Source organism: Ammospiza nelsoni, chromosome 28, assembly GCF_027579445.1.
Source record: "Ammospiza nelsoni isolate bAmmNel1 chromosome 28, bAmmNel1.pri, whole genome shotgun sequence".
NCBI classification, from domain to species: domain Eukaryota; kingdom Metazoa; phylum Chordata; class Aves; order Passeriformes; family Passerellidae; genus Ammospiza; species Ammospiza nelsoni.
In genome coordinates this window covers 843,305-858,037 of record NC_080660.1, presented here as the reverse complement: position 1 = coordinate 858,037, position 14,733 = coordinate 843,305, and the positions used below count along the sequence as shown (strand labels likewise).

General features: G+C 52.9%; 2 protein-coding genes across 2 annotated transcripts; both read right to left on the bottom strand.

Moving 5' to 3' along the window:
• Positions 1 to 9,318: 9,318 nt before the first annotated feature.
• On the bottom strand, positions 9,319 to 10,887 carry LOC132085058 (keratin-associated protein 5-2-like). Its single transcript, XM_059490412.1, has 4 exons — positions 10,864 to 10,887; positions 9,841 to 10,525; positions 9,762 to 9,792; positions 9,319 to 9,692 (listed from the first exon to the last, which is right to left on the bottom strand). The coding sequence occupies exons 2-4, from the start codon at positions 10,426 to 10,428 to the stop codon at positions 9,529 to 9,531; spliced, it is 783 nt and encodes a 260-aa protein (XP_059346395.1). The 5' UTR covers positions 10,429 to 10,525; positions 10,864 to 10,887; the 3' UTR covers positions 9,319 to 9,528.
• Positions 10,888 to 13,946: 3,059 nt separating this feature from the next.
• Positions 13,947 to 14,522, bottom strand: LOC132084794 (small proline-rich protein 2H-like). The gene has a single exon (XM_059490048.1). It carries the CDS (start codon positions 14,520 to 14,522, stop codon positions 13,947 to 13,949), a length of 576 nt encoding a protein of 191 aa, XP_059346031.1.
• Between the last annotated feature and the right edge of the window lie 211 nt (positions 14,523 to 14,733).

Below are 14,733 nucleotides of genomic sequence, written 5' to 3'. Positions count from 1 at the left end.
CCTGTGTGCTGAGGATGGTGAGGGGAATGTCCAGTGCTGTGGGCACGCATGGCAAGAGGGGCTGGAGTCGGTCCAGAGAAGAGTACAGAGCTGGAGAACTCCTGAGGGAACTGGGGGAGTCCAACCTGGAGAAAAGGGGGCTCAGGGGGAATTTCTGACCCTGCACAATTCTGACAGGAGGGTAAGGTTGGAATCAGGAGGAGTTTTTTCCTGAAAAGGGCAGCCAGGCCTTGGAAAAGGGGTTTGGAGTCACCTGGAGGTGTCCAAGGAAGGCCTGGCCATGACCCTCTGGGTTGGGGATAAGATGGGCACAGCTTGGACTGGATGGCCTTTGAGGGCTTTTCCAACCTCAGGGATTTTAGGTTTGCCTGGAATCACCTTTGGCTCATTCCTCTTAAAACTGATCAAAACACGGTGAGGCGACGAGGAAACTCCAAGGTTTCCTGCCATTGCCAAGACCTCAAGCAGCTGGAATTCTTATTTTTGGAAGGAATAAGCCCTGCCCTGGATAACGATCCAGGATTAGCAAGGTGCTTAATTATGTGGTTGAGCCTCAACCTGGGAATGAATCCATGGTTTTATTCCAGGTGAGCGGCTCTGGTGCTGCTGGAGGAAGAGGAAGAGGAGGAGGAGCCCTCGGCCACACACAGTTGTGGGCAACTGGCAGACCCCTGTGACTTTCTCCAGAGATGCAGGAACACCCTTTTTGCATTTCCCCTGATCCCCAATTAGCTCCTAATTGGCCAGCAAATCCCGGATGCTCAGCCCCACACGGAGAACTCATGAGAGGCAATAATTTGGGATACTCCCTGTACCTTTCTGCTGTGTGGGCTGGGAATTCTTTAGGAGCATGGAGCTTGTTTGGCTCTTTTCTGTCACTGATAATGGAAGACGTTGCAATCGTTAAAAAGGAAGCGAAAAAAGGCTGAAATCTGGATTTTCCCATCTGGAAAGTGGTTTTATTAGTGTGGAAAGGCTTGGAAAACACTGAGTGGGAAATATTTTCCTTCCTCCCAAGCTCTCCTGCCTTTGATTTGTCATTGTCCATGTTGATTTTATGGAGATGGAGACTGAGTGGTTCCTTCCATCCAAACCCCATCCACATTTGCTGGTACCGAAAATGAAGGATTTTGGGAAATTCGGGAGGACAGGGCAGGTGAATGAACCAGGTGAGCAACCTGAAGCTTCTTTTGTGTTGCTAAACTCCTGCCATGATCTAGGACAGTGTCAAGACAAAATGTGCCTGGGTTTGGTCACTGCTCTTCAATTGAGTTTTGTTCCGGCCTCAGCGGAAATGTGGTCAATGACCTCTGAGAAAAAAAAACACTCCAAGGAATTTTTGGCTCTTGGCATCTCCCTGTGTTCATTCCCCCGTGTTTTAATTGCTTTGGGTTTGTTAACAATGGGCACTTCTACATTCTGTCGTTGGCCACCTTGATGTGCCTTGAGTTTTGAGATGGGGGGCTCAAAGCAAACCCCAAATTTGGACCAAGAGCCTTCCCAAGCCATCCTTGCTCCAAAAATAGGGAGTGAACTGCTGCCTGCACCCTCTTCAGCAATGCCAGAAATTTCTGATCCTCCTGACGCACTCGAGAACAATCTTATCACGGTAACATCCATTTCATGAATGGCAATACCGGAGCAATAAATTACCCAATTCGTTTTAATTACAAGCTGAGAAGAAATTTAGCAGCTCGTTGTGTAACCATCGAGCAACGCCCCTGGCACAACCCAGAGCTCGGGCAGGGCTGGGCACAGCGTTTCTAGAAAGGCTGGCTGGAGGTTTGCCACCAGCACATGGAGGTACCTCCCTCAGGGGCTGCATTTTGGGGCCAAATGGCAAAAAAAAAGGAAATTCTTTGTCTATAGGACTCTTTGGTTCAAAACATCTTGGAAAATATGGATTGTGATGGCTAAAATTAAGTCACAGACTGATTCACACACAACAGTGCCAGCTGAGCAAAGCGTTTATTTCAGCACCCACAGACAAGCTCAGGACAGGTTACAGGACACACCAGGGGAGGGGAAGGACACATTGTCCTTGGGAATTGGAAATTCCTGGGCACATGCAAAGCTCTCAGAACGTGGCACCGGATCCAGGGCACTCCTGTGGATCACCTGCAGCTGGTGGGGCGATCACTTCATGTTTGAGGACACTTGGTAGATTTGCTGCTGGCACTCCTGCGGCTTCCCATGGCAGGATCCCCCACTGCTCCCATGGCAACCAGATCCGCTGCTGCCATGGCAACCAGAACCGCTGCTGCCATGGCAACCAGAACCACGGCTGCCATGGCAACCAGATCCGCCACTGCTTCCATGGCAACCAGATCTGCTGCTTCCATGGCAACCAGATCCGCCACTGCCTCCATGGCAACCAGACCCGCCACTGCTACCATGACAACCAGATCCACCACTGCTCCCATGGCAACCAGATCCGCTGCTCCTTTGGCAACTGGATCCACCACTGCTCCCGTGGCAACCGGATCCACCGCTGTGGCAGCAGGAGCGTTCCTGCTGGTGGCACTGGTCCTTGTCCTGGCGGGAGCACATGGCTGGAAACCTGCTGGAGAAAGTCATCCGTGAGTGAGGGCAATGAGCAGGGACACTGGAAGTGTCCAAGGCTGTGGGAAAGGTTTTACAGCGATTTCTGTGAGCCAGAGAGAAGTTTGAGAAGAGGATCTATGTTCAAGCCTGGAAGGATTTTCTATCATGGTTGTTGACACAGAAATCAATAAAGAAAGAAGGAGAAATGAGAGAAACCTGCAACTGCCTGTTCCAATGAGCACTTTGTCTCTCGTGACAAAAAGTGTACTTTTTAAATTTTGTAAAAATGTATAAAAGGCATGCATGGTGTAATCAAAATGGTTTGAGGCTCCCTGAAAATGGAAAGTTGCTTTGTATTCTCTCCATCTCAACTATGACACAAGGCTGTGTTGGATGAGACTTAGAACAACCTGGGGTGAGCTAGTGGGGGGTGTCCCTAAAATCAGTGAGCAGATTTTAAGGTCCCTTCTATCCCAACCCATTCCATGACTCCATAATTCCATGATTCCACGGTTCTAAGCCAGGTTCTTGAGCAGGAGAGGAGTTATCACTGCACACCTGCTTGTGGTGGCCCCTTTGGTCTTGTATATCAGAAAAGAGCTGGACAGACTCCAGAGCAAGACCTGCAGAGCCCTCAACCACCTGAGGCAGGAATTTTTACCTTTTCCCACTCAGCAGAAGGACTGAGATGGAGATAGGACGTGGAAGAGAAGTCCCCAAGAGGTCAGGATTGGGGACAAGCCGGAGAGCATTAGGAGAGTAAAAATCGGATGGGTCTGGACTCACCTGGATCAGAAGGAGCTCGAGAGGCGATGCTGAGGAGCTGAGATGCCGAGGAGCAACACGAAGTGTGGGCTTTTAAAGGCTGGCTTGGGCCTCTCCTCCGGAAACGAGCTGGGGCCCCACTGGAGGGACCTGATTGCTCAGCACCCCGAGCACTTGGCTAATTGGGAGTTTTTGCTGTGCTGTTTTGACACACGGAGCTGATCGATATCCTGACATCCCTCTCGTTACTCCATAAAAATGTTAATTGCCCACCACGCCTGGCCCGGTGGGGCGCGAGGCTGGGAGAGTTTGGGATGGTTTTTGTCACCTTTGATTGTGGCATTTGCCTGTTCCTTATGCCCAAATCCTGAATTGAGATGGTACAGGTGTTAGAGGGTGGGAAGGTGGGATTATGGGTCTGATTGTGGGGTTGTAAAGGAAACACAAAAATAAAAGAGACAGGGGACAAAAAGGCTGTAGTGGTGGGTAGCAAAAATAACCATAATTGGACAGGGCATCAAAGAAACACCAAAAATTCTGAAGAAAGTCAGCAAAGAAACACTAAAAGCAGTGCTGGGATTTTTCAAGCCAGTCATTTCTTTACTTTAGGGCTTTCAACCCAAACAGAAGGAATTCAAAGCCTGTAGGATGCAGAAAACATCTCGGTAGGAGTGGGAAGAAATTGGGATCTGCGTCTTACATGCTCCGCTTTGGGGAAAAAAGTGTCTTTGTGCCCGTGTAGAGCTCCAGGTCTCATCTCCTGCAGGACTCTAGAGGCCAGTGTGATATTAAAACCAGCCTGGATTGAATGAAAATAAAACACAGAGTCCAGGAGACCCCCTGGTCCCCAGAGGAGCTCAGTTGCTGGAACTGATAGATGAGGAAATCTGAATGTGACTCGGGATATTTCACAAACATTGGGAGAATGGAAATCCTTGTGAAACTCATTATTCACGATTAATTACAGTCCTGATTCCGTGATGGGGATAAACCTGTTCCATCGATGGAGGCAAACACCTGAGCAGGGCCCAGGGGGCACCCAGAGCTCGGGCAGGGCTGGGCACAGTGTTTCTAGAAAGGCTGGCTGGGGGTTTGCCACCAGCACGTGGAGGTACCTCCCTCAGGGGTGGCGTTTTGGGGCCAAATGGCAAAAAAAGGGGTTTTTTGTCTATAGGATTTCTTGGCTCAAAACCTCTCAGAAATTATGGATTGTGGTGGCTAAAATTAAGTCACATACTGATCCACACACAACAGTGCCAGCTGAGCAAAGCGTTTATTTCAGCACCCACAGACAAGCTCAGGACAGGTTACAGGACACACCAGGGGAGGGGAAGGACACATTGTCCTTGAGAATTGGAAATTCCTGGGCACATGCAAAGCTCTCAGAACGTGGCACAGGATCCAGGGCACTCCTGTGGATCACCTGCAGCTGGTGGGGTGATCACTTGTTAACTGTGCTTCCTATGTTGACGGTACTGCTGGTATTACCACGGATGTCTCCTGTATTGAGCCCTTGGTTTCCGCCTCCACAAGACTTGATCGTGTAATTGGGTTGGCCATCACTCTTTTGGCAATGGGATTCTCCACAGCATGAGGATTCGTTGCTGAAGGAGGCGGACTGTTCCTTGCCCTGGTGGGAGGACATGGTTGGAGACCTGCTGGGAAAAGAAGGCAATGAGCAGGGACACTGCAAACGTCCAAGGCCGCGTTGGATGGGACTTGGAGCACCCTGGGATGTGCTAGTGGGCGGTGTCCCTAAAACCAGCAGCAGATTTTAAGGTCCCTTCTAACCCAAGCCTTTCCTATTGATATTGCCAACATTGGGATGGGACATGCCTTGGCTTGTCTGGCTCCTGCCGTGAACCAAATAGCGGCAGCTGTGGTGTTCCACCCCAGAGATACTTTTGGCCAGCTGGATGTGTGGTGTTTCACCCCAGAGACACTTTTGGCCAGCTGGATCACCCCAGAGACACTTTTGGCCAGCTGTGGGTTGCAGCTGGGCACATGGGGAGAAGTCCAGGCATGCAGGAGCTCTGGTGGTGGTGGTGGGATGGAGCTTCCTCCCATGGAGGGGCTGCTCCTCAGGTTTCCCTCTGCCAGAAAAGCTTTAAGGCAATGGTGAAGGAAAGGAGTCGGTTCTGATGGAGGGTTTGGATCCAGAGCTTTGTTGTGGCCCACAGGCCTCTGAATGCAGCAACTCCTCCAACAGAACTCCCCGACCCCGTGGTTGCTGCTCCTTTTAACCCCGGGGAGAGGGGCAGGGAAGGGATAGGAATCCCACCAACCAGGCAGGGGAGAGGAGATCTCAAGGGACGAAGGACACCTTCATCCCCAGGGGTAGAGGGCATCTTTTGAATCTGCCCTTCTGGACTTCCAGGATTGACAGGCAGTGCTCGGCAGGGGTCAGGGTGGGGAAAGGAGGGATGACTGACACACCTGGCAGGGAATCTTCAGGGGAGGGGCCCGGGGTTCTGAGGTAAACCACGAAATCACACTGCAACACTCTCCATTATTCCATAATTCCATGATTCCATGGCTCTAAACCAGGTTCTTGAGCAGGAGAAGAGTTATCACGGCCTGTGGTGGCCCCTTTGCATGAGCCTTGGTCTTGTACATCCGAGAGAAGTGAAAAGAGAAGAGAAAAGCTGGACAGACTCCAGAGTAAGACACGAAGAGCCCTCGGCCACCTGAGCCAGGAATTTTTACCTTTTTGTACTCGGCAGGAGGAGTGAGATGAAGACAGGACATGGAAGAGAAGTGCCCAAGAGCTCAGGACTGAGGGAACCCTGGAGAGCATTAGGAGAGTAAAAATTGGATGGATCTGGACTCACCTGGATCAGAAGGAGCTTGAGAGGCAACGCTGAGAAGCTGAGACGCCGAGGAGCTGAGTCTCTGAGGAGCTGCGATGCTGAGGAGAAATGGGGAGCAGGGTCTTTTAAATTCTGAATTGGATTTCTCTGGAAATGGGAGGGACCTGATGGCTCAGTGCCCTGAGCACTTGATTAAATATGAGTATTTGCACACCTCCCCCTCCTTCCCGCTGTTCTTTTATTTGTTTTTGGAGCAGATTAATATCCTGACCTCCCTTTTGTTACTCCGTAAAAATAATACTGCCTACCACACCTGGCCCTCACATGAGGGCCGTGGGGCCGGGAGAGTTTGGGATGGTTTTTGTCACCTTTGATTGTGGCATTTACCTGTTCCTTATGCCCAATTCTGAACTGAGATGTTAGAGGGTGGGAAGGTGGGACTGTGGGGTGGGGTTGTAAAGGAAATCCAGAAATGAACAGGGAAGGGATCAAAAATGGCCGTGGTGGAGGGTAGCAGAAATAACTACTACTACTGTCCAAATAATTGGACAAGGCATCAAAGAAACACCAAAAATTCTGAATAAAGTCAGCAAAGAAGCACTAAAAGCAGTGCTGCGATTTTTCAAGCCTGTCCTTTCTTTATTTTAAGGCTTTCAACCCAAACAGAAGGAATTTAAAGCCCATAGGATTCAGGCAACATCTTGGTAGGAGTGGGAGGACATTGGGATCTGCGTCATGCATGCTCTGCTTTGGGGTCAAAAGTGTCCTTGTGCCCATGGAGAGCTTCAGGTCTCATCTCGTGCCAGACTCTAGAGGCCACTGTGATATGTAAACCAGCCTGGATTGAATGAAAATAAAACACAGAGTCCAGGAGACCCCTTGGTCCCCAAAGGAGCTGAATCACTGGAACTGATAGATGAGGAAATCCGAATTCCTCACTTGGGATATTTCACAAACATTGGGAGAATGGAAATCCTTGTGAAACTCATGATCCATGATTAATTACAGCCCTAATTCTGTAACAGGGTGTTATGGTTTGGGCCTGGCAAAGCCAGAGCCCCCATGAGTATACCTCCTCCCTGAGGTCTGCTGTGAGATGTGACCAGGAAATAAGCAAAGCAGGCTCCTGCTTAAGGAAAAAGGAAAAAAAACTTTATTAACTAAACTACAGAAGACTAAACTACAAAAGAAAAAGGAAAAAAAAAAAAAAACACAAGGAAAATGAAAACTACACAGAAACACTTCCCCCTCCTCCTCCTGCCAGATCCCCAGTACATTTACATTTCCCAAAATTATCCACACTCAGTCTGGCACCACCCTTTAGAAAATCAAATCTTCAGCTCATGAAGAGTTGACGGAGTCCTTCCTTGTACCACGGACTTCTTGCCACAATTAGCGCCGCCCGGAGTCCTGCTATCTCGTGACATCTTCTTTCCATGCCAAGGTGCTCTCACCACCAGGCATGGGATGGGGCAGAGGCCTGCTTTCAGGGTGGACCTTTTTAAGGATGCCTCACCTCGTTCCAAGCAGAGCACACTCTCATCTCTGGGACCTTTGTCCCCCCCATTTCTTCTATACCCCCTGGGGCCGAGGGGTCTCAACACCGAACTCTCCTGGCTCCGAGCCTCCGCTTCCCCCTGCAATGCAGCCTCTGTATCACCAGGAGACAGTCCATGGATATACAACAAAAGAGTCCAGCAAAGTTGCCACTCCATCTTCCTCCATTCCTTCAACATCTCTCTTTCTCTCTGCCAGACCCCCTTACTGGCCTGTTTCTTCCTTCATCCTCCACCCTTATCCCTTTCCTAGGAAAGGTAATGTTCCGTGAAGTTCTCACTATCCACAAGGGTTAAAGGCTCTCTCAGGCCGCTGGGCTGCTCGCTGCCCCCCCTCTTCTCCTCCCAGCCGTGCTGCCGGCACATGATATCAAGTTTCAAGATAACAGTTCCAGCACAGGCTGCATTCTCTCCGTCTCCAAAAAGGAGGGGGGGGGAATAAACAGGTTGCTCGGTGCCCCCTCCACCCTTCCACCGAATCCGGGCCTACCGTAGATGGGCCACGTGGCTTTCCCCTCCCCCAGCCCAGCCAGCAACTGGGACGGGGGAGAGACCCAACTCCTTCCCGCCGGAAATCCAAAGAGAGCTCTGAAGGACAAGAGCCCTGCTTTTAACTCCTTGGGTTTGTAGTCTCAAGAGGCGGATACAATATCCCACTGGTCAAACCAGGTGCTCATCTTAAAATCCGACCACCCATTGGTGACCACAGCAAAAACAACATATCCCAGATGTCCCATTTCCGGTCAAACCACAACACAGGGATAAACCTGTTCCATCGATGGAGGCAAACACCTGAGCAGGGCCAAGGGGGCACCTGGGCCCCCGTATGGGGCAGGATCATGCTCACCCTACAGGTGTCCCCTACAAAGCTCCTGTTCCTTGGAGAGGCATCCCTGGATCCACAGACACCATTTTAAGTGGGAAATGGCCTTTTTTGGGTCATTTGTTGCTTTTATGAAGGAATTGTCCTTGCAGAGGTTTGCGAGGGAGGCTTGAGGTGGTGTCACTGTCAGTGTTCACCCTAAAACCCCCACCCTGCACCTGTGTTTGCTTTTTCCCTTTTCCTTCTGGAGAAATCCCCACCCTGGGAGTTGGCTGATGGTGCCGTGTTCCATGACCTGGTGTCAGGAGGGGATGGAGGCATTCACCTGGGCTGGGGAGGTGCCAGGAGCTCCGAGCACGTGGCGCCGTGACTCACAGCAGCTCCACATCCCTGCTTGGCCCCAGAAATCCTCCCAGGGGGTTCCTCTCCCAGCCCTACCAGAAATTTGGGGGCTTTCAGAGCCATTCCCAAGTCCTCTTCCTGCCTTTTATCCCCAGGGCTTTTTTTGGAGGTTTATGGCGCCAATCCAGCTGCACCTGTCGCCTCGTGGTCCCAAACAGACCCTCTGCTTTTCCCCTCTCCGTTAAAAGGTGGATTTTCCTTACACAACTTCATTAATATTTAATTGCCCCCTTGCATAAACACCCCGTGATGAAAACTGTTACTTTACCAACCAGGAAATTGCCTGGAGTGGGGACGAGGAGCCACCAGGTGGAACCACCCGGAGCCTCCTTGTGAGGCCGCTGCAAACCCAGCTCTGGCCACCAGAAGGACCAGGAGCCACTCAGAGGGATGAGGAGATGAAAACACAGACACGGGGTGGTTTTGAGCCAGCATTTTTTAATTTATTGCCTCCACGTCTGCTGTGAAACGAGGTGAAAAGCATTTAAAATTTTACAGCATCGCATCAGTGGGTCACAACTTCAGAGCGCGTTACAAGCAGGGGGACAGAGCGGAGATGGGTGACAAAGCAGGACAGGGAGGGGGGACAGGGACAATTCCCTTTGTTCCCCCTCACTCCTCATGTCCTTTATTTGATCTTCCGGGCTGGCACTTTGCAGACTTGCTTCTGCTGCTGGCGGGGGATGCCCTTGGCCACGGGGACACAGCCCTGCTGGACTGGAGCGGGACATGGACAAGGACAGGTCTGGACTGGAGGGGGACAGGTCTGGACTGGGGGGGGACAGCTCTTCACTGGGATGCTCTTCACGGGAGGGGGACAGGTCTGGACTGGGATGCTCTTCACAGGAGGGGGACAGGGACAGGGACACACCTGCACTGGTGGAGGACAGGTCTGCACTGGGATGCTCTTCACGGGAGGAGGACAGGGACGGGGACAGACCTGCACTGGTGGAGGACAGCTCTGCACTGGGATGCTCTGCACTGGTTGGGGACAGCTCTGCACTGGGATGCTCTGCACGGGGGTCCCACAGCACGGCTTCCCCCCTTGGACCACTGACCCGTGGCACCTCTCGGAGCACACAGACCTCCCATAACCCTGGCACCCCCCTGAACCCCCATAGCTGTACGTGGGTCTCCTGACACAGCTGGACCCTCCTCCATGGCATGAACTCGAGGAGCCCTGGCACCTCTCAGCACACACAGACCTCCCGTAACGCTGGCACCCCCCTGAGCCCCCATAGCTGTACGTGGGCCTCCTGACACAGCCGTCCCCCCCTCCATGGCACGAGCTGGAGTAGCCGTGGCAGCGCTCGGCGCAGCGGGGCTGTCGGTAGCCGTAGTGCCGGTAGTCGTGGCCCCTCATGCCCTCGCAACCCTCGCCGTGGCAGCCCGAGGAGCCGCCTGAGGAGCAGCAGGTGGAGTAACCGTAGCGGAAGGGCGTGCGCCGCGTGTCCAGCCAGGAGCCAGAGGGGTCGTACCAGGTGGAGTTCAGGTTGAAGAAGGATTCTCTTCCTGAGGAGTAAATCATGGCTGGGATGTGGGGGAAAGCCTGGAAAAGAGATGGGTTGGTGTCAGCGTCTCCTCTGGTTCTCTTTGATTTCTCTTGGGGCTTGGATCCAGTAAACCTGAGAAAGAGATGGGTTGGTGTCAGCGTCTCCTCTGATTCTGTTTGATTTCCCATGGGGTTTATCCTGAGGGCTTGGATCCAGAGGAAATTCCTGCAGTTGCCCAACGCTGGTGAGATTGCATCCAAATTCCATCCAAACCCTCTTTCTGAACTTCCCTTTTCCGTTTTTCACCTCCAAGAGCAAAACCAACCACAAGGCACCACCACACGTGGTGGCACCGCTGTAAATTCCACCCCAGGTCCCTCAAGAGCTTCTCCCATGTCAGAGAGTGGTCTGAAGGTCCAGGTGTCACCTCCCAAATCCAGACCCCCCATCCAAGAAGAGATGAGCCTCACCAGATCTCAAATGAAGACAGGCACTGCCCAGGGGAGCAGAATGTGAGAGGCCAAAGGGCCAAGGGCTTTTATAGAGCTCCGTGTGCTCCCCTGAACATGAAACACGCAGCAGGAACGAGGATTAAATTATTTATTGGCAAAACATCTCCTCCATTTGGATGCTGTTCCCGGTGCCTGGCATGTTCTGCTTGACTCACCATTTCTGATAAGCATCTTTTAATTATAACATCGGTCCCCAGCGGGGCACATAAAAGACTTGAGACGGTCTAAGCCCCATTTTGGATGTGTGAGGCAGGTAATAAAGGACTTATTCACCCTCTGCAGGGTGACCTGTGAGTCAGGAGCTCTGAGCCTTCCCCTCCTGCTGCCCGTGAGGAGCATTTCCAGGTGAAGCACGAGCAGGTGATGGGAAGAGCCAGCTCAGAGTCACCAAAAGCAAATTGTGCCCGTTGGTTTCCGTGATGCAGGGGTTGGCTCTGGGCATGAGGCAGCCAGGATGGGCAGGGCCTGATACGGCTTTTCCAGGGAATTTCTGGCTGCCTCATTCCTGGAAGTGTCCAAGACCAGCTTGGACAGGGCTGGGATGGTGGGAGGTGCCTGTGGGAGTTGCAGTGAGATGATCCCTAAGGTCCCCTCTAGCCCAAACCTTTCCATGATTCTTTTTATTCTCCATTCCAGACTTGCCCCTCCTCTCACCCCTAAGCTGGCTTTTTGAGGTCCCTCCCAACCTAAACCTTTCCATGATTCTGTTTTCTCCCCATTTCTTCATTCCAGAATTGTCCCTCATTTCACCTCCAAGCTAGTTTTTTGAGGTCACTCCCAACCCAAACCATTCCATGATTCTGTTTCCTCTCCATTTCTTCATTCCAGATTTACCCCCTCCCCTCATCCCCAAGTTGGTTTTTTGAGGTCCCTCCCAATCCAAACCACTCCACAATTCCATGGTTCTGCCCCAACTTTTGTGAGGTTTTTGTCACAATCTCCCCCAGCAGCCTCAGGGTTAAACTGGGGGAGGTTTGGACTGGGTGGATGAAAAACGTGGGGATGAAAAAGGGGCTGATTCTGGAGCTGGTGCTGTTTAACAGCTTCATTAAAACCCTGGATTATGGGATGGACTTGGAAAATCCTCAAATTGGGGTGAGGGGCTGGGATGGAGAACTGGGATGGGGGAACTGGGATTGGGAACTGGAATGGGGGAACTGGGATGGGTAACTGGGATGGGGAACTGGGATGGAGGAACTGTAGGATGGGAAACTGGGATGGGGGAACTGGGATGGGGAACTGGGATGGGGAACTGGGATGGGGGAACTGGGATGGGGAACTGGGATGGGGGAACAGGGATGGGGGAACTGGGATGGGGGAACTGGGATGGGGGAACTGTAGGATGGGAAACTGGGATGGGGGAACTGGGATGGGGGAACTGGGATGGAGGAACTGTAGGATGGGAAACTGGGATGGGGGAACTGGGATGGGGGAACTGGGATGGGGAACTGGGATGGATGGGGGAACTGGGATGGAGGAACTGTAGGATGGGGAACTGGGATGGGGGAACTGGGATGGGGGAACTGGGATGAGGAACTGGGATGGGGGAACTGGGATGGAGGAACTGTAGGATGGGGAACTGGGATGAGGAACTGGGATGGGGGAACTGGGATGAGGAACTGGGATGGGGGAACCGGGATGGAGGAACTGGAATGGGGAACTGGGATGGGGGAACTGGAATGGGGAACTGGGAAAGATGGGGGAACTGGGATGGGGGAACTGGGATGGGAGGGCTGTGAGAAGCAGCTTGGGAGACAAACTGGACCAAAACAGATCTGGAAGCGAGGGCTGAGCTGGCCCTTGGTCTGTGGGCCCTGAGTCACCGTTCTGGGAACTGGGAAGAAAATCCCTAATAAAACAAGGCCTCTCTCAAGGTAAATTTCACAGGTAAGTGTTTTTTTATTTGGAAGGAGACACGAGAAAAAGAAATTGCTGTGGTGAAGAAAATGAGAATAAATTTCCTTTTTTGCCCTTCCCAGCTCTCCGTGGTGGTTGTGTGAGGACATGCCCGGGTCATGCCGAGGCAACACAAAGAAATTACAAAGAAATTAGATTATTTATTTTCATGCCCTTTCTGGTAGGCTTTTTTGGCAAAGCGAGGAGAAGCAGCAGGTTACCCTTGTTCCTGCACCTTCCTGCAGGAGCGAAAAGGCATCCCCGGCATGCACAGCCACCCCTCCCGTGCCGGGCCACGCGCTCATTATCATAATTAACATGTAAATGAGGATGTGCACTGCTCCCATTCGGAGGATGAAGGCGCAGGGCAGATGTTGGTGCCCGGCTCTGCCCATGCCGAACTCCCGGGATGGGTAAACCACGGTGGGGAAGATTTTCCAACCTGGAGAAACCCCGGAGGGCAGAGCTGAAACCTTGATTCCGATTTAAATGTACGAGTTCCCTCGGGAGAGTTTGAATGGTTTTCAGCATCTCGTTGCAATGTTGGTGGGCAAGAAAGAGAGGAACCGAGAGTTCAAATAATTTTCAACTTTATTCTTGATTTTCCAACCGGGAGAAACCCCTGAGGGCAGAGCTGGAACCCTCCCGTGTGAGCCCTGATTTAAATGTCCGAATTTCCTCGGGAGAATTTGAATGGCTTTCAACATCTTCTCGTTGCGATGTCGGTGGTCAAAAAAGAGAGGAACTGAGAGTTTGCTAAATAATTTTAAACTTTATTCTTGAATACACGGGGAGGAGAAAAAGCTGCAGGAGTCTGTGATGCTCCTGCCATTACAGTGGTTCCTTTCTTCTTGCCAAGTCCTGGAGCTGCCTCCCAACAACCTTGGAGGTGAAGTCCAGGAGAGCAGATCCGTGGTGATTCCTCCGTGTCCGAGCGGCCTCAGGAGGGGAAACCCCCAGGGAAAACCAAAACCCGGCAAAGGGAGAATGCTCCGAATTTAAAAATTTAAAGCGTCAGTGCCGGGGCCAAGCAGGGCATTCCCAAATCTGACGTGCAAAAAAAGCAGCAGCGAGCTCAGAGCATCCCTTGGGCCCGGGGGTGAACCCCCCAAACCCAACCAGGAGCTGGGGAGGGGTCCCTGGGCTCAGTTCTTCACGCAGAGGGGCACCAGCGTCACCTGCTTCTGCTGCTGGTGGCCGGGCTGAGGCGGCAGGGGGACAACGGGGGGACAGAAACGCTGGGAGGGCCGGGGGCAGCAGGGCACGGGCCGGGGGCACCGCTGGATGCAGGGACAGCGATGATGCAGCGGCTGCAGCACCACCGGGGGCTCCTCATCCTCCTCGGGACGTTGCTCCACTCGCCTGCGGGGCTTGCCCGGGTCGGGCTCCGGGCACGGCGGGCACGGGCGGTGCTGCTCCAGAGGCCGCCGGTGGATCCTCACGGGCGGGGGGCACGCGGGGGGCACCGGGCTCACCTCCACCCGCCGCCGGGGCTTGCAGCTCTGCGGGGCTGGGCAGCAGGAGGGCCGGGGTGGGCACAGATCGCCGGGGTGGCAGCTCTGGGTGGAGCCCTCGGTGTCGTGGCTGAGGGTGCCGGGGTTGGGGCAGATCTCGGGGGGGTTGGGGCAGGTTTTGGGGGGGTCGTGGCAGTGCTCGGTGGAGCTGGAAGGTGTCCTGTGCTGGCACAGGTCGTGGTCGGTGCCGCCTTTGTGCTGGAGCATCCTGGGGCAGAGATCACAGAATCGGGGAGTTATTGAGGGTGGGAAAGAATTCCAGGATCATCCAGTCCAACCTGAGATGGATCAACATCACCCAGCCAGGAGCACTGAGCGCCACATCCAGGAATTCTTCGGGCATCTCCAAGGACGGGCACTCCAAATCTCCCTGGGCAGCCCCTGCCAAGCCCTGACCCCTTTCCAGGAGGAAATTCCT